General features: G+C 47.1%; 1 protein-coding gene across 5 annotated transcripts; it reads right to left on the reverse strand.

Moving 5' to 3' along the window:
* Positions 1-24: 24 nt before the first annotated feature.
* On the reverse strand, positions 25-21,614 carry strip2 (striatin interacting protein 2). Of its 5 annotated transcripts, none has more exons than XM_077004903.1 (22): positions 21,471-21,614; positions 18,855-18,924; positions 18,367-18,441; positions 15,890-16,024; positions 15,522-15,642; positions 14,011-14,079; positions 13,234-13,340; positions 12,505-12,632; positions 11,157-11,345; positions 10,504-10,554; positions 8,418-8,650; positions 7,253-7,318; positions 7,017-7,080; positions 6,456-6,527; positions 5,768-5,842; positions 5,415-5,512; positions 5,175-5,301; positions 3,198-3,298; positions 3,024-3,090; positions 2,803-2,907; positions 1,858-2,062; positions 25-1,627 (listed from the first exon to the last, which is right to left on the reverse strand). In XM_077004903.1, the coding sequence occupies exons 1-22, from the start codon at positions 21,492-21,494 to the stop codon at positions 1,377-1,379; spliced, it is 2,433 nt and encodes an 810-aa protein (XP_076861018.1). In that variant the 5' UTR covers positions 21,495-21,614; the 3' UTR covers positions 25-1,376. The 5 variants fall into 5 exon arrangements, with proteins under 5 accessions (XP_076861018.1, XP_076861016.1, XP_076861019.1 ...); XM_077004901.1 differs by having other exon boundaries at positions 21,384-21,580; XM_077004904.1 differs by lacking the exon at positions 21,471-21,614 and adding an exon at positions 20,559-20,715.
* Positions 21,615-22,567: the final 953 nt, after the last annotated feature.

Consider the following 22,567-nt stretch of genomic DNA (forward strand, 5'->3'; position numbering starts at 1 on the left):
TTGACGACAGAATAAAAGAGATAATTACCGTACAAGATGGAACACTTTAATTATCGACCAATTACACCAGAAAACAGACATAATACTGAAATTAGGGTGGAGTTGTTGTCTCTTAAAGACAAATATCTTCTACAACAGTTCCAAACGTTTGCCTGTAATTAAGTCTACATCCTTTTAAATACTCATATTTTGTACATTAAACCAGTGTTTTTTAAAAGCAGGAAACTGGTCAGTCATATCTTGACAAACACTGTAAAGTTTTGTGAAAAATTGATCGTGATTTTAAAAATGACTGCTGTAAAAAACAAACAAACAAACAAAAACACTGAGCACTGAGGTTCTGGGTAGTTTCAGTATTTAAAGGCCTGTGACACTACAGCTGAAAACTAGCCAAGTGACCAACACTGGCACGTTCAACTTTATGTTAGTCAGCATGCACTGCCCCCTGACTTATAAATAAATGACCATAAAAATGTGCTGTGTGATGAGTGAGAGGGGAATGAGTGAGGGAGGGGAGAGAGGTAGAAGAGAAAATGAAAGAAAGAATCAAACAACATAAAACAGTGTTAAAAAATCAGCACCATTATTTTATAGGAGGGCGAAGCTATTCAAGCTATTCACCAAGGTCACTTTTGTGCTTTTGACTTGTGCTGTTAGCGAGGGGCTCTCACGTTATGAGGACCTATGAGAGGGAGGAAGCTCTTGACACGAGAACAACTCCATGCCATAAGTGAAACAGCAGAAGTGCCTGAAAGGACTCTTTACGGATGGGCTCACCTGGCCCTGATGCCAAACAGGCTATGAGCCACACAGGCTTAGAGTTGACCATCTTGTTTCTTCTTGGACATATCAAGTCTCTTTAACATGACAACAGGGACAAAAAGTGCTAAGCCCACAAAGGTTTTTAGTTAGCTTGTTGTATTTACATATACGTGTACGCAATTCAAAATAAGAGTTCAGCAGTTCCAGACTGAGATAAGTAATTTGGTAAATATAAATAAATACCTTCACTCTTTAAGATATATTTATAATACTTAGAGTATTTTAGTGGAGATTTATACATTTATATATATATATGTAGGCTATATATAATAGAAAGTTTGCTATGGAGGATATGTTGTGTTTGATACTGTACACAGAGGAAGGCGTGACGGAAGACGCCTCAACAATAAAGGACAGCTACCATTCAAAAACCTTTACAATCCAATTGAACATTTTTGTATTTACAAGCATTCATTTACATGGAGAACGCGTTTAGCACAAGTACTGCTGCGTCTGCGTGCGAACATGCATCTGTCTGCGTGTGTGTGGGATGCTTGCCGACCCACGGCAGGTGGCGGGCCGAGTGAGCCTGGCCGCCGTGGTGTGCGGCTGGGTCACTGGGCCTGGAGCAGGCCCTCCCACTGGATGGGCTGGGAGAACACCTCCCTCTCCAGCCACATCTCGTAGCTGTAGTGGAAGTCCTCGGGCAGCTCCACACGCTGGCCCAGGACACTCTGCAGGCAGTTGTCCACCGGGGCAAACTCGCCGCTCTGGTTCCTGTCATAGCGGCGCGCGTTGAACTTCTCGATGCTCTCGCGCAGGGCACACTCCTCCGCCTGGAAGTCCCAGGGACGAGCGTCGATGTCTGATAGGCCAGAAGAGGGGGATATGGAGGCTGATGTTATAAGTGACTAGTAAATATTTTAAATATTTTTTTATGGTGTGTGTGTGTGTGAGAGAGAGATTTTTAATATTTTTTTTATGGTGTGTGTGTGTGTGAGAGAGAGAGAGAGAGAGAGAAAGAGCTATCAATGGGATAATGAAATGACTATTCAACATGTTATCTTTCTCGTAACATGACACAGCAGTTCTCACCATTTCCATAGGCCCAGTCATCGTTTAGCCGATGTCTGACTTTCTGGTAAATGGCTGACATGGTCTTCATGTTGCTCTTCCTCCACTGCCGGCCAAGGTACTTGGTCTGAATCTTGAGGAGCTTGAGGACATAAAGCTGCATCATGGCTTGCTTGACCTTCAGCGCCCTCTTCAGGATTGGAGCAGATTTAAACACCACCAACATCTGGTGAGGAGTGCAAACAGCTTCAAGTAGCAGTTAAATTGGTATCATTAACCTCTTCAACATTATTATGAAGTAGCAGTGTTCTTACTGCTCAAACACAACCGGGTCACATATTTAAGCCTCCAGTTTTACCTCCTGAGTTGTTTCTAGCAGCTCCCTGTATCTGTAGTTAACTAACTGCCCACTGAGTCAAGTACACAGCTGTGGCTTCTTGTAAAATCATAGACCAGCAAGCATGCTCACTATGATCTCTGGCTGAATACTGCATGAATGTTTCTGGCAGGATTTTATGAAATGTTTAAAATGGAGTCATTCGGTTGATGTGTGTGCTTTTCTTTTTAACTATGGGCCTCCTTACTTAATTCTAGCCACACCTCATATTATATTAGCTTATGTATGCATTTACCTGTCAGCTAATGCTAGTGAGTGGGTTGCCCAATGAACAACTGTGTCATTACCTCATTTTAAAATGTAAAGTAGCACTGCGTGTTGTGCGTATCTGAGACATTAGTGTCCCAACGGTCTGTGTATTAGGGGCCTAGTGCCCGAGTTCTCATTCGCTCTGTACTGATTCACTAGTGAATGAATCAAGAATCAATTCTCTGTCAAGTTAAAGCAAGGAAACGCTGCACTGTCGCTCTGGCACAGGACTTTGATTTCCTCTGATCCATATGTAAATGAGTCCAGACGTGAGATTCAACAGCGTGATGTCAGAAACATGGCGGTATCTCCTCCCTCACCATGGTCCTAGAGTGCTTCCACTTGGTGAGTTTGTTGAGGATTCGCAAAAGATTAATGCAGGAGAACAGGTTCCGCCAGCAAAACTGATTGCTATCTCCGGCTTCCTGTTAACACACACACACACACATACACACACACACACAACATCCTTCAGGCGCTTTGCTTACGCCTCCTCCGGCATTCTTCTGCCTATTTAAAGTCCGTGGGGTGTGTAAATTACCAGGCTTTCAGCAGTCAGTTCAGGCATCTCATGGACCACACAGTGAGGAAAATCCAGCACACAGATGCTGTAGTGAGAACACACAGCGCAGCAAAATGACTGCACACATATAAACGTGTACATTACCCCGAGAGCTGTTGGTATAAGGAAGCTGGAGAGATAACTGCCCCCTACCTGTTTTTGGCACTAATATAAGACATGATGTTCTGGTTGAAGAACTTGAGAATGAGGGGGATGCAGTTGGCAAACACCAGATGCTGGGACACGTACTCGAACTACACAGGACAAAAGAACCAGGACAAAGGGACCAGTCATTACAGTTCTGCCCCGTCAGCATGTTCATCCACCTCTACTGCCCCGGCACCAGAACCAGCTCCTCGTCTCTCCAACGTCTGGGAAGCACTGGACTCTGATAGCCGTCTAAAATCAGCACGCCATTTACATTTCGTTTCCACCTCCCAGTACTGCATGTAATGCACAATTTTTATTTTGACAGCGAGAGTGTGTAATTCACACAAAAGGACTTCCTAACCCTAAACAGAGCTCAAAAAATACTGCACAGAAGAAATTTCTTTCATAGGTCCTGTGCGATCTCGCCATCTCTGTTCTTTCCATCAGTGAAAAGGAATGGGGAAGAAAGCCCTTACTGTTTTAATTAGAGCTTTTGTTCCTTTCTAAGATCAAGGCTTCAGTGCTGTCTTGCATCATGATTAATTGCATGCATTTGATTGCTGCATTTAAAATTTCAAAAATTCAAAACCTCTAATAATCCTCTGGGCATGACAGCACTACTACAAACAACTAACCCCCAAAACGAGGCACTCAAATATTTAATATATAATATATATAATAATATATTTCTTTGTCATTTTTGTGTGGGGTTTGTATGCGAGACTCTCTTAACAGACGAGTTCTTGAGAGTGAGTCTATAAGAGCTACCTGTAATTTATAGGTGTCTGTGTTCTGTACTGGTGACAAACAGAAGCTATGTAGAGGTAATGTCTGTGACATTCAGTTACTGTAGAATTATCTGTAGAAAAATGCCCTAGGACCACTGAGCTGTTTACTGACAGTATTAGAGGGGAACCATGTATCACACCAGTGCACCTAAGAATAACACAAAATCCTCTGTAGTTCTCTTTGCAGTCATGACTGATCTCTGCCAGCAGATGGTGCCAGTCTGCCAAATTCACCATAAACCACATTACCCCCATAATCACACAAAAAAGATTGTCTTGCTCATCAGACAGGATTAGACTGAACGGCACTGACAGCAGTACGTGAATCACAGCACAGAACACCCCGTTCTCTCTTTTTGTTCCTCTTCCCTCTCTCCACCTCTCTTTCACATCCCTCACTCTCTTCCCTCACTGCAAAAGCGATGCCAGCACATACTGTTTGATGTGGAAGGGATCAGATCCCAATCTGAGTGCTTTGTTGGGCCAGCACTGTAGAAGTTTCTCTGCTGTAGTCAGCATGTAACACATATTAGCTCAAAATAGGTCCTGAATCCCTGGACCCCTCACACTGGAGGGTGAGGTTTGGCTGTCACCGGAGGAGACTGATATTCTCTATACCACACACTTCTTTCTCTACTGGAGATGAATACTACCATTCACCTATTAGCAGAGCACATCATCAGTAAGCCATTACAGGTGTGTGTGTGTGTGTGTGTGTGTGTGTGTGTGTGTGTGTGAGAGAGAGAGAGAGACTGGAATCTGAGGAAAATACACATAAAATCCAAATATTTGACACAATATGTAAAAGACTGAATCAACATACTACTGCAAAGTGGACGATAGCCATCATGCTTTGCTTTTTATGTAAAAAAAATACAGTGGTAACCAGTTAAACAGTTAAAATTTACAGCCTGGCCTTTGTGCGCCCCCGTCACAGAAATGTCCTTGCACTGAAGCAGATACGAGAGAGAGAAAGAGAGAAAGCAAAGGAAGACAGACAGAAGAGAGAGGGAGGAAACAGAGCGAGAGTTGGAAAGAGACAGTAAGGGAGAGTTAGAGAGCGAGAGAGAGAAGGAGACAGATATGGAGAGATAGAGATAGTGAGTGAAAGAGTGAGTGAGAGAGACAGAAAGAGAAAAAGGGAGGGAGGGAGGGAGGGAGAGAGAGAAGGTGAGAGCAAGCTGTTTGTGACCTGGTAGATGTGGTTGAGTTTGAAGTGTTTGAGCAGCAGAAGCAGCAGAGCGGAGATGGCCTTGACTATAATCTCTTTATGTCTGTTCACATCAATGCCCAGCTTCATGCTCTGGAGGACGGTGATGCTGTTCACACACACACACACACGCACACGCACGCACGCAGAGACACTCGTCAGAACAGAATCACAATACCACCACTATCGTGTCCACACGCTTCACAATATTCGCACACTCACGGCATCTCCTCAGGAAGGACATCGGCCAGGATGTTGATGGAGTCGGTCTTGGCCTTAGAGGTCGGCGCCGCTGCCAGCAGGAGCTTTAGGAGGGCGATCTAAACGCACACGGCACCGGAGACACACCGCCGTTCAGTGCCCATTCAGTCCGCCGGGCTCCAGCGGAAACGCATCCACCCCCCCCCCCCACCCCCCCCCCCAATAACATTCCCGCCGATAAGCAATCTAGTGGCGCCTACACTTTAATCCGTCATCAGTGCGACGGGCCAAATGACAATTCAGTGGCTCATTCACTTGTGATCTGTGCACGATATGCAGTAAAATAGGGAGGAAGACTGCAGCCAAACACTCACCACGTACTGAGAAAGGCTGGGGAGCATGCCCACGTAGAGGACCTCCGCTGGGGCTTCCTCCACCTGCTCCTCCCCCTAACCCAGGGACCAGCAACCCAGACAGGAAGAGCCAATCGTCAAGATATCCACAAAAAAAAATCACACTTCACACTTCATGATTTAACAACAACAAAAACACATGGTGTGTTTTTGTTGATGTTAAATCATGAACACGTAATTGGTGTGACATTTTAACATGATTACATAAAACATTTGCCTTTCTTAACATAATGTAATATAATGCAGTATATTATAACAGTATAATAACGTTTTTGGTATCAGTGAAAGGCTTCCTGTGTTTGACGTATGTTTGGGGTAAATCCACATATTTAATGCAGACTCACGCCGCCCCACTTTAAGCTTTATTCATATACAGACACTTTCCTCACCTCTGCTACAGGATACATTTCCACAAAAGTCAAGTGAAAAATCGTGAAAAATCTCTCAGTATTTGTTGTTTGACTGTTTCTTGTTGCATAATAAATGTCAGGGGGGAGCACAGCTAGAAATGGTCTGTCCACGAATCTCAATTCTCCATAATCGTTCGGAACCATCCACCTTTCATGCGATTTCATTCGCTGGCTTCTAGCCAATCAGAGCCAGATGTAAGCGTCCACTCAGAAGCAATGTTGGATTCGGGGACACTCACCATGGTCATAGGACACTGCTGCAGTTCGTCCTCCCTCTTGATCTGCACCTCGGCGATGGAGACATATTTGTGCTGAGTGGGAAAGGGTACGCGTGTGTTATCATGGCTGGTGACGAAGGCGATTTCGTCCGAGTGATCGAACGAGCTCTCTTGCTCGGCACCGAGGGCGTCCCGTGACCCAGGCAGGAGGGCTTAGACGCGGAGGTCTAAGATTTGTCACTCTGGTACTGACTAAAGCGTCAGTTACCTTTCACAATAACTGAAAGTGATGGATAAACGAAAGGTAACTTTCAGAGCTAGTGACGTGCCAAAGATACTGACGACACAAAGGTGACATCACCAGGATGGCAAAACTGTTCTCCTCGTGATCTGTTATCTTGCTGAGTTTATTTCTGGTTTGATCTGGTCCCTGAATTCAGGAAATGTAGATTAGCTGGATTAGGCATCTCTAAATAAACTAAAATACACAAGAGCACTATGGAATGAAACTAGAGAGATTTTACGATTGAGGTACTATGGAGTTCTGGCTAAAAATGAGGTAGCAAATTGGCTATCACTCACCTGTTTAAGAGTCTTCACACTTTCATGTATTGGTCGGGGCAACCCAACTAGGGTCTCGGTGTCACTACAAAAGAAAAAAAAAAGACAAAGTATCAAATCAGCTATGAGACAGAACATCCCACTAGACTACTGCACACTACCATACTGGAGCAATTTAATGAATATTCATCATCATCAACATGAATGCCAAAGCCTTATGAAGCTAAGCTTGGATGAGGTCATTAGATATGACTCACTTTCCCAGGGTGAAGCCAATGAACTTATTTCTGCTGGTCTCCAGAAACTGCTCGATGTCCTTCTCTCTGTAGACCAAGAAAGGGGGGGGGGGGGGCAAATGAACCCTAAGAGCACTGAGATGCATGGAAGAACCCCACAAACATCTCACTAGTGGAGGTGAGGCCTGATCTCCAACTCCCGCTGGAAGAAGACGTCTTAGGAACCACCACACTGGCTTCTGCACAAAATCCCAAGGACCCAGGCCACTCCTTGGGGAAGCCCTTGCACAACTGTACGAAATCTCCTGTTGTTAATTGCTTAAGGTGTGTAGGAGCTGGGACAGTGAACAAGAAGTGGACCATCTGGGAGTCCCTGCGGACCGGACTGGGAAACACTGGCCTGAATCACAGTCTGTCGTCCCCCACAGCAGACAGCGCACGCCGACATACTGTATGCGGGAAGCTTATGACGGAGCAAAAAGCCAGGAAAAAAACCAGCGTGCAGGCGCCCTCCTGGACAAAGCTTGAGGTGTGTTCGCCGGCCACATCTGTGTCAGGAACATCAGTCATGCTGCAGTGAACGCCCCCCCACCCTTCTCTCCATCCCTCCCTCTCTCCCTCCCTCTCTCCCTCCGTCTGTTACTACACTTATCAGCACAGCACGGCACCTACATTTCAGCCGTAAACACACGGCCGTAAGCTCAGGAAGGTGATGGTAAATAATACACGAGCTCGCTGATAATCAGGAGGGTTTAATAAGACTCGCACCCTCTCTGCCTCTCAGCCACCCCATCCCCCTCCTCCATGCCCCGCCCACTCCCTCATGCATTATTCATGACCCAGGTGCAGCGCCCACTAAGGTTGTTCATTTGGGCCGGCCGGGCAGCGCTGGGGATTCTAAGGGGGAAAAGGCTTCCACCAGCAGAATATGAGTTAGTGTCAATGGACTGCAGATTTAATAGCTCAAGCAATTACAAACAGCCTGGCTTATTATTCATTCACAGCTTAATACAAATATGTTAATAATAAAAAAAACATGCAAATAAGATGTAAATAAATAATGTAGAGCAATGGGGGAACCTGCACTTTCTGGTTTGCGTTTATTAGTGGGTCAGCAGGTCATGACGGAGGAACAGAAGGTGTGCTGTTGGGGACAGTTGTCCTACAGGTGTCTTAACTGTCTCACCTGACTTTGGGGGCCCAGGGAAGCCCTTTAGGGAAGGACACCCTCTCACTGGGGGGGCGCAGAGGGGGTGGCGGGGGAGGGGGCTGGATGATGACGTCACGGTCCAGCGGGTCGACCTCCCCCTCGATGCCGCTGTCCACGTCGTCGCCGTCCTCGTCCTCGTCGCGAGCGTCGTCGTTCTTGAAGGGGTCCCTCTCGTTGTACGTGTCCAGGCTGTCCTGCTTGACCAGGGGCTAAGACAGAGGAAGAGACCATCTTAATCTTTACACAGCATCTTTAAATATAGCCCAATACACCATGATGCTGAGTCTCTCTGATGACCAGGCCAGTTACTTAGAACTGAGATTCATCACACTAACTTCTACAATGTGGATCAAATTCATTTAATGGAAACATGATAAATTCAAACACCCTTAACAGCTATATGATAGGATAATTGTCAGTTACATTTTCTAATAAAACGTTTGTTAAAAAAACATTAGACCACACTCAGATAGGGATAGATTGTAATGGATTTAAATAACAGTGGTATGTATTATAGTAATTGAAATACTCTTGTTATGCAACATTTGTAACATGTTATGTAACATATATATATATACATGCATGGACGTAGTTTTGATTTCACAAGTGGGGGGGACACAACCTGGGGTGGCGAACTGTTAAGCGGGGGGGGGGGGGGGGGGTGCTGCATGATCCTAGTGCTAGATTTGTCGCTATTTGGATATTGGTTTTTTTACCGTTAAAAAGTGGGGGGGACATGACTTTGTCACTACTTAAATATTTGGTTTTAACTGTAAAAACTGGGGGGGACCAAAACCGGCTTTTGAAAAAGTGGGGGGGACATGTCACTTACTTACAAATTGCAAGTAGCTAACGACTAAAGATTGTAATCACATGGCCATTAAGTCACATGTGGACAGTGTTGCTAAAGGTATAGTGACACTTAAAATCACCAACAATGACAGTTGCTAGTGTCACTAGCTTTCAAACAAGTCATACTATGTCTGGCAAGCTGATTTCATGGTTTTGATGGGTGTTCTCTCTAGCATTAGCACGACCACGAGCCAATACTGAAGAATGATGACAAAATGTATTAAATGTATTTCAAATATTCTAAATAAGACACATCTATATTTTAAGTGAATATGCTACTGAATACATTTAAGTGCATTTAGTATTCAGCCATCAATACATTTTAAAGTATTCCTTCCAAATCTGATCATACAGGAAGCTGCAGAGCACAGAGAGGCTAACATCAGGGTGACGTCCCAGGACGCTGTACCACCTACGAGCACCTCCGTCATTTCCTCATTGGACGTTCGTCCCACGCGATGACTGCGAAACTCTCCTCCCGACGACGAGATCTCCTCCGGAAGCCGCTGCCTTCAGCCTTATTGCCCGTCCCACCGACTTACCGTTGCAGGAGCGAGCCGAGAACCCCGCAGTGGCACGGCACCCCCTCACAAACAACACCCCGCACGCTCGGTCGTGCGATCCGCGCGTGAGCCGATCCCATTCGACAAACGGCACAAACAAGTCAACGAGTCCCTCGCACGTCTAGTGCCGTTCAAACAGATGAATGGCGGACTCCGGAGCAAAGCGTCAGGCATGAGTTGCGTTAGTGAATCGGGTGTGTCTTTTTTCGACCCCCCCCCCCCCCCCCCCCCCCCCCGGGTGTGATGTATGAGTGTATGTGTGGAGGCCCAGTGGGCGTGGTGCGGTGGCTATGGGCAGAGATGACACGAGCCTATGAGAGAAGCCATTCTGAGAGCTAGTGAGAGGGAGAGTGTGTCTACTTGTGATCTAGGGCCTAAAACAAGGTGCAGATGGAAAGAAATGAAAGGGAGGAAAGAGAAGAGAGAGAGAGAGAGAGGTACAGAGAGACAGAGAGAGAGAGAGAAAAGTAAACAAATATTTTTGATCTAATGTCTGGTGCATTTACTACACACTACAGCCATTATGACCACAGCCAGCCTTATTTCTAAGAGCTCCCAAACAAAAGTCAACGGAGCAAACTGCAGTGGAGAGGAGTGTGGCAGCCCATGGTGGAGCGAATGCACACAGAGGGGATCTAGGTAGAGACCTGCTTCCTGGCAAAGGGACTGTCTCCTTCCAAGCTATCAACAAAGGCACTCTGTAGGGACACAAGGAAGAGAGGGGGATGAGCCATAAGGGAAAGACAGAAACCGAAAGAGAGAGAGAGAGGCAAAGATAAAGTGAGGCACAGGGAGAAGCAACAGGGTCTCTCTCTCTCTCTCTCTCTCTGTTGAGACGGAGAGATGAGATGTGTCTAATAGGACTACAGTCCGCTCATGTATTTTAAATAAGAGGCAGGGGTATCGGTACATTGCCAGACATCTCGCATTCTGTCACTGGTACCGCAATGTTACTGCAGTGTTTGGGTGACAAGTACATTAGTGCTGCAGTGTGGGAAAAAAAGCAGCCGTATTGCCCCTGGTGTGTGTGTGTGTGTGTGTGTGTGTGTGTGTGTGTGTGTGTGTGTGTGTGTGTGTGTGTGTGTGTGTGTGTGTGTGTGTGAGAATGCAGCAGACTGTGTGTGCTGTGTGGGTTGACTGAGCATACTGCAAAGTCTGCGACTGTTAGCCAACACAGACGACACAGGAAGACCCGCAAAATCGAACGGGACGTTTTGCGGTGGGTTGTGGGCGTGGTGTGGGCGTGGTGTGGGCGTGGTTGGGGGCATGGTGTGGTGTGGGCGTGGTGCGTGTGCCGTACCCGGCGGCTCCTCCGTCCTCTCTTCTGCTGCTGTTGCTGCTCGATGAGCTCCATGGCGGAGGCGGGTGGAGAGGCGGCCCTCATGCTCCGCACCACCTTGATGCTGTCCTCCGGGAGTGGGGGCAGACTCAGCCTCCGCCTCGCCTCCACCTTCATGTCCTGCAGCTCCTCAAAGCCCCCCAGAGTGAACTAGCACGCACACACACACGCACGTACACACGCACGTACGCACGCACGTACGCACGCACACACGTGGACATATGCACACACACACGTGGACACATGAACACATACAGATGCACAGAGACCCACAAGCACGCACACACATGCACACACACACACACACACACACACACACACACACACACACACACACAGGAAAACAATTCAAATCAATACTCATATCAGCACATTTGTATTCTATGACTACATAAAATATTCATATATTTTTTATATTTTTTCATATAAATTACAGTGAAAAATGAAAAGTATGTATAGCCTCATGCATTAATAGCAAAATAATAGAATAGAATAGAATAGAATAGAATAGAATAGAATAGAATAGGAGTAGAGCACCCATGGTGTGATGCTGGAACACTCACCAGTAAGGTGGTGGTATTGGGACACTCACCAGTAAGGTGGTGGTGTGGTACTGGGACACTCACCAGTAAGGTGGTGGTGTGGTACTGGGACACTCACCAGTAAGGTGGTGGTGCTGGGACACTCACCAGTAAGGTGGTGGTACTGGGACACTCACCAGTAAGGTGGTGGTGTGGTACTGGGACACTCACCAGTAAGGTGGTGGTGTGGTACTGGGACACTCACCAGTAAGGTGGTGGTACTGGGACACTCACCAGTAAGGTGGTGGTACTGGGACACTCACCAGTAAGGTGGTGGTGTGGTACTGGGACACTCACCAGTAAGGTGGTGGTACTAGGACACTCACCAGTAAGGTGGTGGTGTGGTACTGGGACACTCACCAGTAAGGTGGTGGTACTGGGACACTCACCAGTAAGGTGGTGGTGTGGTACTGGGACACTCACCAGTAAGGTGGTGGTACTGGGACACTCACCAGTAAGGTGGTGGTGTGGTACTGGGACACTCACCAGTAAGGTGGTGGTACTAGGACACTCACCAGTAAGGTGGTGGTGTGGTACTGGGACACTCACCAGTAAGGTGGTGGTACTGGGACACTCACCAGTAAGGTGGTGGTACTGGGACACTCACCAGTAAGGTGGTGGTGTGGTACTGGGACACTCACCAGTAAGGTGGTGGTACTGGGACACTCACCAGTAAGGTGGTGGTACTGGGACACTCACCAGTAAGGTGGTGGTACTGGGACACTCACCAGTAAGGTCTTCCACAGCAGAAGCAGCACTTTCTTCATGGGGAAGTGGGGAGCACTCATACTGCAGAACTTGGTTACCATGGTGAAGAGGAGAAGAGCAAAGGGCTCTCCATTGTAGAGGGGTGAACCTGTGAGAGAGAGAGAGAGAGAGAGAGAGAGAGAGAGAGAGAGAGATCACAACTGAGGAGATATACATACACACACACACACACACACACACACACACACACACACACACACACACACACACACACTCTCTCTCTCTCTCTCTCTCTCTCCATTGTAGAGGGGTGAACCTGTGTGAGAGAGAGAGAGATCACAACTGAGGAGATATATACATATATACACATATACACACTCATACACACACACAAACACACACACACACACACACACACAAACACACACACACACACACACACACATAACACATATAACACACACATACACACTAACACACACATACACACTAACACACACATACACACACACGCACACATACACACACACACACATATACACACACACACACACACACACACACACATAACACACACACACGCGCACGCACGCACGCACGCACACGCACATACACACATGCACGCACATATAACACATACATACACACACACACACATATAACACACACACACACACACACACGCGCACACACACACACACACACACACACACACACACACACACACACACACACACACACACACACACCCAGCTCAATCTTGAAGGCTTCTCGAGCCGTCCTCCACTCTGGTCCGTCTTCTTCCATTTCCACACGGATCGTCTCCACCATCAGATACATGATGCTCAGCAGAACCCTGCCCAACAGATTTTACTTTACTCAGTGACTGAATTAGTGTGTGTGTGAGAGTGTGTGTGAGTGAGTGAGATTAGGTCATCATATACTCTTCATAACCTCTCATCAAAATGCACCCTTGTGATTTGATTTAGCTGCTTAATCAACATGGTAAACTCCACAAGGTCTCTAATCGCTAGAGGGCTTTGCCTAGAGGGCTTCCTCACCGAGAGCACCCTCACTCAGATGAAGACACAGGGCTCAGAGGACAGAGTCAGCACACAGTGATGGTGATCATGTTCTCATAGCTAATAACCTCTCTAACCTCCCTCTGCAGTAGAGACTTCACACTAATGGAGAAGCCAAGATGTGAATTCATGGGTTAGAAGAGACGTTGATTCATGACTGTGTGCACGCACACATGACTAGACATGTTGTTTGCTTTTTAAATTTTTATGCATGAAAACTTAAGAATATCTAAGGGCAACTAATTAAGGTAAATCGTTTTTCATTAAGCTGTTAGTTACTGAGGTCAAGCTTAGAAAATACTTATTACATGCATACATAGATATAGAAAATACATATGTTGGTATATGCATAACCCCACAAACGTGTATATGCGGCTACGCTCTGGGAGGAGAGGAAGAGTGAGGTTATGTCATGAGGGGAAGCAGCTTCTGAAAGCGTCTCACCTCAGCTCGGTGCTGTCTGCCAGGGATATGGCTGGCTTCCTGACCGCACTGCTACACGCCTGGTTATTACTGGTGCAGGGTCACACAAGAAACACCACACACTGTAACGCCACGGCACATGTGAACACGTCATTAAACACACGTTTGCGCACACGCGCACACACACACACACGCACATACAGTATATAGCAAACAGTAAAACCAAAAGAAGCAAGCGTTCCTCAGTTGGAAGCCCTCAAGAACACTCAAGCATCCACTGACACCAATTGACCACCAATCACTAAGGCCATGACTAGCTGTCCCGGGTGGGCGTGATGGAGGACTCGGATCCAGCAGCCGGTCTCGGGAATGTGGGACCGAGGACTGAGCAGCAAACGTGGACGGTGGTGGAGAGGCTAAGCTAGCTGCTTAGGCTAAGATACCAGAGGGCACCACGCTTCATTTGATATTCTGGTTTTAAGCTAAGCAAATACACCATGCTGTTATGCTGTCAGTCATGGTGCACTGACTATACAGCTGTTCCTAGATGGTACACCAATCCTCTTTTCAACTAGTTTTACCTCAGAAGTTATTTGATTAATTTTGAGAACTTGTCTTGGTCTCTGCACAAAAGCCTGATCACTCAAGACACTCAAGAGCATAATAAAGTTGAAACAGTGTGTGTAGCCTCCAGGATTCTTAGTAAAGCCAGTCAGCTGACTTCAGAATACAACAGCGGTGCTAGAATTGATGGATTACACATTAAACCTGCACTGTTAAATGCTCGACAGCCCTTTAGGTATGGCTATAGATTGGGTGTACTAATAAGATAATCCCTTGCATCAGAACACATCTCAAAAGGGTTTGGAAGCCACCAGTTTTAGATTTGACGGGACAGTTCCTTGGTTGCAGGGAGGGCCGGTGGAGAGGTGTCTCATTAGGGCAGTCCTACAAACAGCACGGTCGACAGCCAGGCCATGACAGAGCTGTTTCAGGCCTGCTCTCCTGGGAGACGGCATAAAAATAGAATTCACTCCTCTTCCACAGAGCCACAGAACACAGAGGGGGGTGGTGTATGGAGGTTTTAAGGTGACCGCGCTCATGATCGACACTGCCGTCATGTCCTTGAGCAAATCGCTTCGTCTCAAGTTGCCCCAGGGCAGTACAACAATCCCCCCCCCACCCCCCCCCCCCCCCCCCCTGCAGTCAGGGTGCTATTATAAAGGGAAGCAAGCTGTGCTATCCTAACAGAAAAGTAAACACCACAATGGTTTCCCCCATCTTTCTCCTCTCGTCTCTCGCAGTACTGCACCCTGTCAACAGAGTCTACAGTCAAAATAGGTTTTAATCCATTAGCCGAGCCATGTCTACCAAGCTCTGCACTTAGCGATTAGCGCCCAGATCAAAGATGGACAAAGAGAGCCGGAAAGAGAGACAGAAGACATAGGAGAGCCTGTAAGAAAACAATATATCAGCAGTAATATTTACACACCTACACACACACACACAACATTTGTGAAGAGCACACTTACTCAATCTCCATGCTGAGGAGTTCCAGCAGAGCTGTGAAGATGCCCATATCATAGAGCAGGAAGACATTGTGTCGTGACCAGTAGAGCACATCTGTTTCAGTGTCACACTCATCAAATACACCTTTGCACACAAACACACACACGCGCACACACACACACGCGCACTTTTAAAAAGCAACATCAGATCATTCTTCACAATAGGAATGCTCTAGAGACTTAGAGAAAATTGAATAATGCAAGATTGTGACTGTAGGGTGTGTGTGCATGTGTGTGTGTGCGGTGAGTGTGTGTGTGTGTGTGTGTGTGTGTGTGTGTGTGTGTGTGTGTGTGTGTGCAGTGAGTGTGTGTGTGTGTGAGTGAGTGAGTACCCTGTGCCAGGTAGAGAATAGCACGAGCCACTTTGAGTCTCTTGTCTCTGTCAGTAACCTCCAGAGCATCTAGCAGCCTCATGATGTACGTTCTCTGCTCCTCTGTGCTCAGCTCTACCCATCTCCTGCCCTTCACTGAATCACACACACACACACGTGCAAACACACACACACCAAACACACACACACACACGCACACACACACACACACACACACACACACAGATAGAGATCTGTAAATACACATTTAAACAGCCCCTACTCTCATGGCGTTTCCATTCATTTCTCTCCTTCCTCACACAGGATTAGTGATCAGAAGGATTAGTGATCCTCGTTTACCAGAACACACTAACACATACAGCCATAAACACTCAGGACCATTGCCATGCTCATTAAGCCATGTACAGCTTTACACACATGTGCGCTGCAAACACAAACACACTCCAAATCTCTCCTCACTTCGCCCTTTGCAACACGACACTCTTTAGGACACTGCTGCGTTGCCTCTTTTGTACAACGGCAAAACTCAGTCTCACCACACCACAAAGCCCGAAGATGAGGCAGAATAATACTGCTAACATCCAACTGAAAGATTTCCTTTGGAGAATACTGCAGGCTTTGAGCCTGATGGGAATGTATGTGAACAGATGTGTTGAAGAGGGAGGGACAGACAGGGAAAGGACGGGTAGAGGAAGGGAGACAGACAGGGAAAGGACGGGGAGAGGAAGGGAGACAGGGAGACAGACAGGGAAATGACGGGGAGAGGAAGGGAGACAGGGAAATGACGGGGAGAGGAAGGGAGACAGGGAGACAGACAGGGAAAGGACGGGGAGAGGAAGGGAGACAGGGAGACAGACAGGGAAATGACGGGGAGAGGAAGGGAGACAGGGAGACAGACAGGGAAAGGACGGGGAGAGGAAGGGAGACAGGGAGACAGACAGGGAAATGACGGGGAGAGGAAGGGAGACAGGGAGACAGACAGGGAAATGACGGGGAGAGGAAGGGAGACAGGGAGACAGACAGGGAAATGACGGGGAGAGGAAGGGAGACAGGGAGACAGACAGGGAAATGACGGGGAGAGAGGAGAAGACCGCAAGCTTGATGTCTGCATTTCCAAACACACAGGCAGTGTATTCACACAAGGGCATACAACAGGGAAAGGAAGGGAGACAGGGAGACAGGGAGAGGAAGGGAGACAGGGAGACAGGGAGAGGAAGGGAGACAGGGAGACAGAGAGAGGAAAGGAGACAGGGAGACAGGGAGAAGAAGGGAGAGGAAGGGAGACAGGGAGACAGTGAGACAGGTAGACAGGGAGAGGAAGGGAGACAGGGAGACAGTGAGACAGGTAGACAGGGAGAGGAAGGGAGACAGGGAGACAGGGAGAGGAAAGGAGAGGAAGGGAGACAGGGAGAGGAAAGGAGACCGGGAGAAGAAGAGAGAGGAAGGGAGACAGGGAGAGGAAGGGAGAGGAAGGGAGACAGGGAGACAGAGAGAAGAAGGGAGAGGAAGGGAGACAGGGAGAGGAAGGGAGACAGGTAGACAGGGAGACAGAGAGAAGGGAAGCAGAGGCTTGATGTTGTCTCTCACTTTTTGGCTTAAAAATTGAATACATGACACTGCGTACAGAGAATGCAGTGGGAACAGGGAGAGTGAGACCAACAGGGAGAGAGAGAGAGAGAGAGAGAGAGAGAGAGAGAGAGAGAGAGAGGAATTCCACTGTAGGTCTAACAAAATCAGCTTCCAATGGTTATGCATGTATCAAAATATAAGAGCACGTTTGATATGTCCTCTCAACCCACACACACACACACACACACACACACACACACACACACACGCACGCATGCACACGTTAGTACTGCAGGACGTTGTTGACAATTCATTTCTGTACTCTCCCTTTCTGTTGCACTGACAGAGCAGTTTACATCTGGGATCATCTCCTTGCATCTCAGCATGCACACACACAGTACTCCATCAACCTCACTGCTACACACTCCCACTCAACAACTAGGCATATGGAGCACTGGAGAAGATATCTGGCCAGAACATGCAGGGGGAGGAGCCTATTGAGCAGAACTACAAAGGGAGACGAGGGAGGAGTTTCTAAAGTATTACCAGTGTTTAGGGCAGCCAGGGGGAGGAGCCTATTGAGCAGAACTACAAAGGGAGACGAGGGAGGAGTTTCTAAAGTATTACCAGTGATCAGGGCAGCCAGGGGGAGGAGCCTATTGAGCAGAACTACAAAGGGAGACGAGGGAGGAGTTTCTAAAGTATTACCAGTGATCAGGGCAGCCAGGGGGAGGAGCCTATTGAGCAGAACTACAAAGGGAGACGAGGGAGGAGTTTCTAAAGTATTACCAGTGATCAGGGCAGCCAGGGGGAGGAGCCTACAGGGCAGCTGTAGAGCCCAGAACAGATAGAGCAGTTTTAAATGTTCAGAACACACAGGTGCAAGACTAGGCCACTGGTGACAGTACCGTGGGTTCTGAAGTCTTCCTCAAAGTAGTCTCTGTTCAGACTGAACTCTGGCTCCTCTGTGTAACTGTACAGTTCTGAAAGTGTAAAAAACCAAAGGACAGGAACGAACAATGAGGTTTAAAAAGTTCAATATTTTTATGTTTGTTTTTTTTGCAGAAAAAAAAGGAACATTATGAACATTATTAACTTGAACATTATGGCTCTGTTCATTACATTGTCACAAAATGTAACGGGTTTAGCAACTAACAGTTTTAGCAAGAACATTTCACAATGAAACGAACAAAACTAAGCATCTAAACAACTAATAATCCATTTACACATAAACTAATTTATCTGTTTACATAAATGGCCATGACACTGCTCTGAAATAACCTTAAACCTCTGTAAATCCATTTCAGTGTGTGAATGTGACCACTCTCAAGTTTACTCAAGTGCATTTTCCATAATAACAGCCACATTACGTGTATGCGTGTGTGTGCACGTTCACCTGAGAGTTCTGTAGTCAAGCTGTCCGTGTCCCCATATTCAAACTCCAGGTTTGGGGATTCCATGGAACCCTGAGGAGAAGAAGCAAACAACAATGCAGACCCAGTCTGTCCCGCCCACCAGAAAACACGCTTTGGGTACTTCTGGGGTGTATCCCCCCCCCCCCACGCAGAGCACACCGTCTATGTCCTTGTGCTTACAGGGACATTATGCAAAGGTGGGCATGAGTGCAGCAGATTGTAGCAGAGACACAGGAGACATGAGTGAATAATACGGGGAGACACGCAGGACGTGAAGGACCCATTTCCACCCACTGCTCTTATATAGATGTGTGGGTCCGGTGTGGGGATTATGCTTTGGGAGGTTGACAATATTGTATGTGCAGCACACACGCACACACGCACACACACACACATCAGAACAAATCAGATCCTCCGTGATCAGTGCAGTTAAAAGGGTGGAAATCTGTAGTGTGTTGAGAATTGACAGCTCTCGGGATGTGGGTTAGATACATCTTTTCCTTCTCTCTCTCTCTCTCTCTCTCTCTCTCTCTCTCTCTCTCTCTCTCTCTTTCTCTTCCCCCAGCAAGCTGGCACTGACTTACACAGGCTTCACAAACACACACACTTGCAGCTGACTGCGTCTGGTTTCAAAACATCCTACAGCTCCTTAGATCAAGTATCTTTCAAACGCGGACGCAGTAAACGTGCGATTGCCGCCAAGCCTACGTGACACGGCCGGTCACACGTTACCGTCCTTCATACACCAAAGCACCGTTACTGGACAATTCCTGCAGCATAGAACTGAGGCTCATGTAGGAACACTGTGGGTTTCCAGGGCATTCCTCACAGCATCCGCTCCCAGGGAGAACGCGCCAGACCCGGGGGGGGGGGGGGGGGGGGGGGGGGGGCATGTGAGTCGCGGGGGGGGGTGTACTCTGGCTGACAGGTGCGAGGGAGAGCCGGACTTTTTGCGAGACAACCGCACTCACGCTCCTCCTGACGGGGGCTCCCCACAGTCTCCCAGGGAGACAAGTTAAGCCTCCACCCATGGTTCTGTGGGTCAGGGGGGGTTTGGGCCACAAACAAAAAAGCAGTCATGGTAAAAAACCAACGCCTTGTCCCGCACTGGCGTCTAGAAGTGTTTGGGACAGAACGCATCTTCCACAGTAGTATTGAGAACCACGGCCATTGCAAATCGGCACTGAAACACAGACGGGCAACACTAGGGTAAGATCACTGATCTCCACGTCAACAAGGGCCCAATCCCCACCCCCCCACCCCCCCCCACGCCACACGCCATATTATACCACGCAAGAAATACCACACAATAAGAAAATACAACAGGGACACATCCACTTTACACCAACGTCCTAAACGGGGTTCGCAGAGATCATATTCCATCAGCCTAATAACTCATTTGACCTCTGATTGAGTCCTATTCATTCGAAACCAGACACTAGTTCAATCTGCAGTAGCACAAGGTAAAAGGACCATCTGGCTTTTTTTCACCAGGTGGGAGAATGTGTTTACACACCCCAACCGCTCTCTGCACTGTCCTACAAACCGAAGGCTGCAGGGGCAAAATACGCTCGAATTCTTAAAAACATTTATCCTACTACGCACTGACAGGGTGGATATATGTTAGGAGGCTAACTTCGAGTGGCTGTAGCATACCCATTCAGAGCAGAGCAAGCACCACTTACCCTGGAGAAAGATCCCTCCCGATCGCGCTACCAAGGCATACATCAAAAATGCATTTTGCTTTCATTTTTAGTGCCAGTGAATTATGTGTCCACACGTTTAGATTTAGCTGTGGACGCACCGGGACAGTACGCACATCCTCGTGCAGTCTGCCGTCCAGTCCCCACACGTGTGCACGGAGCATATGGTTATATCTACCAAATAATCAGATTTCTAATACGTTCCCCATATTATTCGATATTATGAAATGGCTAGTTCAGATTTTTCTGTTATAAATAACAGTAACATGGTCCATGCTGAATGAACTTCAAAGTCACTGGGCTATGCATGGCTGATAGGAGCCACCGCACTTATAAAGCCGTTCTAGTAGCAGCACGGAAACTGGATACGTTTTACGCATTGGAATTTGGGCGCACGGAGTGGCGAATGTTGGCTTGATGTCGGTGGGTCCCGTGCACGGTCATTTTAAATCGTATAAATGTATTTATAGCGACGACTCGCCATGTTGCCAAAATAACAACTCGGACTACATGAAGATCCGCTCTCTGGGCAAGGGCATGAAAAAGCTTCCCAGCAACAACCACGGACACACACACACACACACACACACACACACACACACACACACACTCGCACACACACACTCGCACACACACACACACACACACACACACACACACACTCTCTCTCTCTCTCGCACACTCGCGCGCGCACACACACACACACACACACACACACACACACACACACACACACACACACACACACACACACACAAACCTGTCAGAGCGCCCCAATATCACACGGTTCGAAAGCTTCGCCTTTACCTCCGAATCCTTCTGATTCCTGAGCCCCTCTTGCGCCTGGGCCTTCAGTCTATCGCTGTTATAGTTCAGATCATTAAGAGCAGGTACCTCCATATCGTCGCTCTGCTGCATCTGTGCACTCGCGTCTGCTGCACCCCTCCACGGCGCATTCGGGCACGCGCGGCTTCAGAACTGTCACCTTCACACACGCGCCGCTTCTCCAACTTCAGAATATTCCGTCCCCGGCTGACTGATTGGCTGTTGAAATGACAGAGGAGGCGTGGCTTTACGTAGTTGGGCGTGGACGACGGTCAGCAGTGGCGACCGCGAGGTAACAGCTGCTGTTCAGAAAAACACCCAAAGGTCTCGACGTTTTCCGTTTTAAAGTTAGATCGCTATGAAACACTTCATCAGTACCCTGTAAAAACATCTTTTTGGTACCAATAATGCCTCGACTGGGGCAGCATGAGTTGATTTAGACATGTATTTACATATACCATAATTACCATAAAGCAAAAGTGAATTAAATAGCTTTAAAGAGCGCGAGACATTACACAGCCAATGGAGTAGAAATTTCGTATTTATTGTCACGTCTCGAAGACGCAGACCACGAATGCTTGACTTAAAGTGCAGTGTGTTATGCAAAAAAAGTGAAAATGAACTTGGAAAAATCAATAGTCTCTCAACACACATCTTGCTTGATACAATGTTTACACGGCAGTAGTGCTTGTATGCAGTGGGTAATTGTTTAAGCACAGACTCCCCCCTTTTCAAACAGGCTGCAACTGACAACGCTGAAGTTGGCTCCTTATTCATAAAGAGGTTATTGTTTCCCATACAGATTGTGTGAATGTAGAAAAATATTAACATGAAAGCATTCCTTTTGTAAAATGGTTCCTATTTCAAATTCATGTATGCTATTTGTACATAATTGATTTAGTCTACATTTCTAATGTAAGCATATTATTACTCTTGATTTTAGATTTGAAAACTAAAAACAGAGAAATGACACATACTGTTCTAAAATGAATCTAAATAAGAAATACCAGCTCAGGTTTTAGGGTTTAATAACCACAGTATATTTATAATAGAGAATAAGTCTCTCTGTGTGAGGAGCATTTGATTTTAGAATGGGACATGGTGATCTCATACATCACAACTATGCATATGATCTCCATCACAACATGGCATATTGAGCAGTGGGC

Source organism: Brachyhypopomus gauderio, chromosome 5 (assembly GCF_052324685.1).
Source record: "Brachyhypopomus gauderio isolate BG-103 chromosome 5, BGAUD_0.2, whole genome shotgun sequence".
NCBI classification, from domain to species: Eukaryota; Metazoa; Chordata; class Actinopteri; order Gymnotiformes; family Hypopomidae; genus Brachyhypopomus; species Brachyhypopomus gauderio.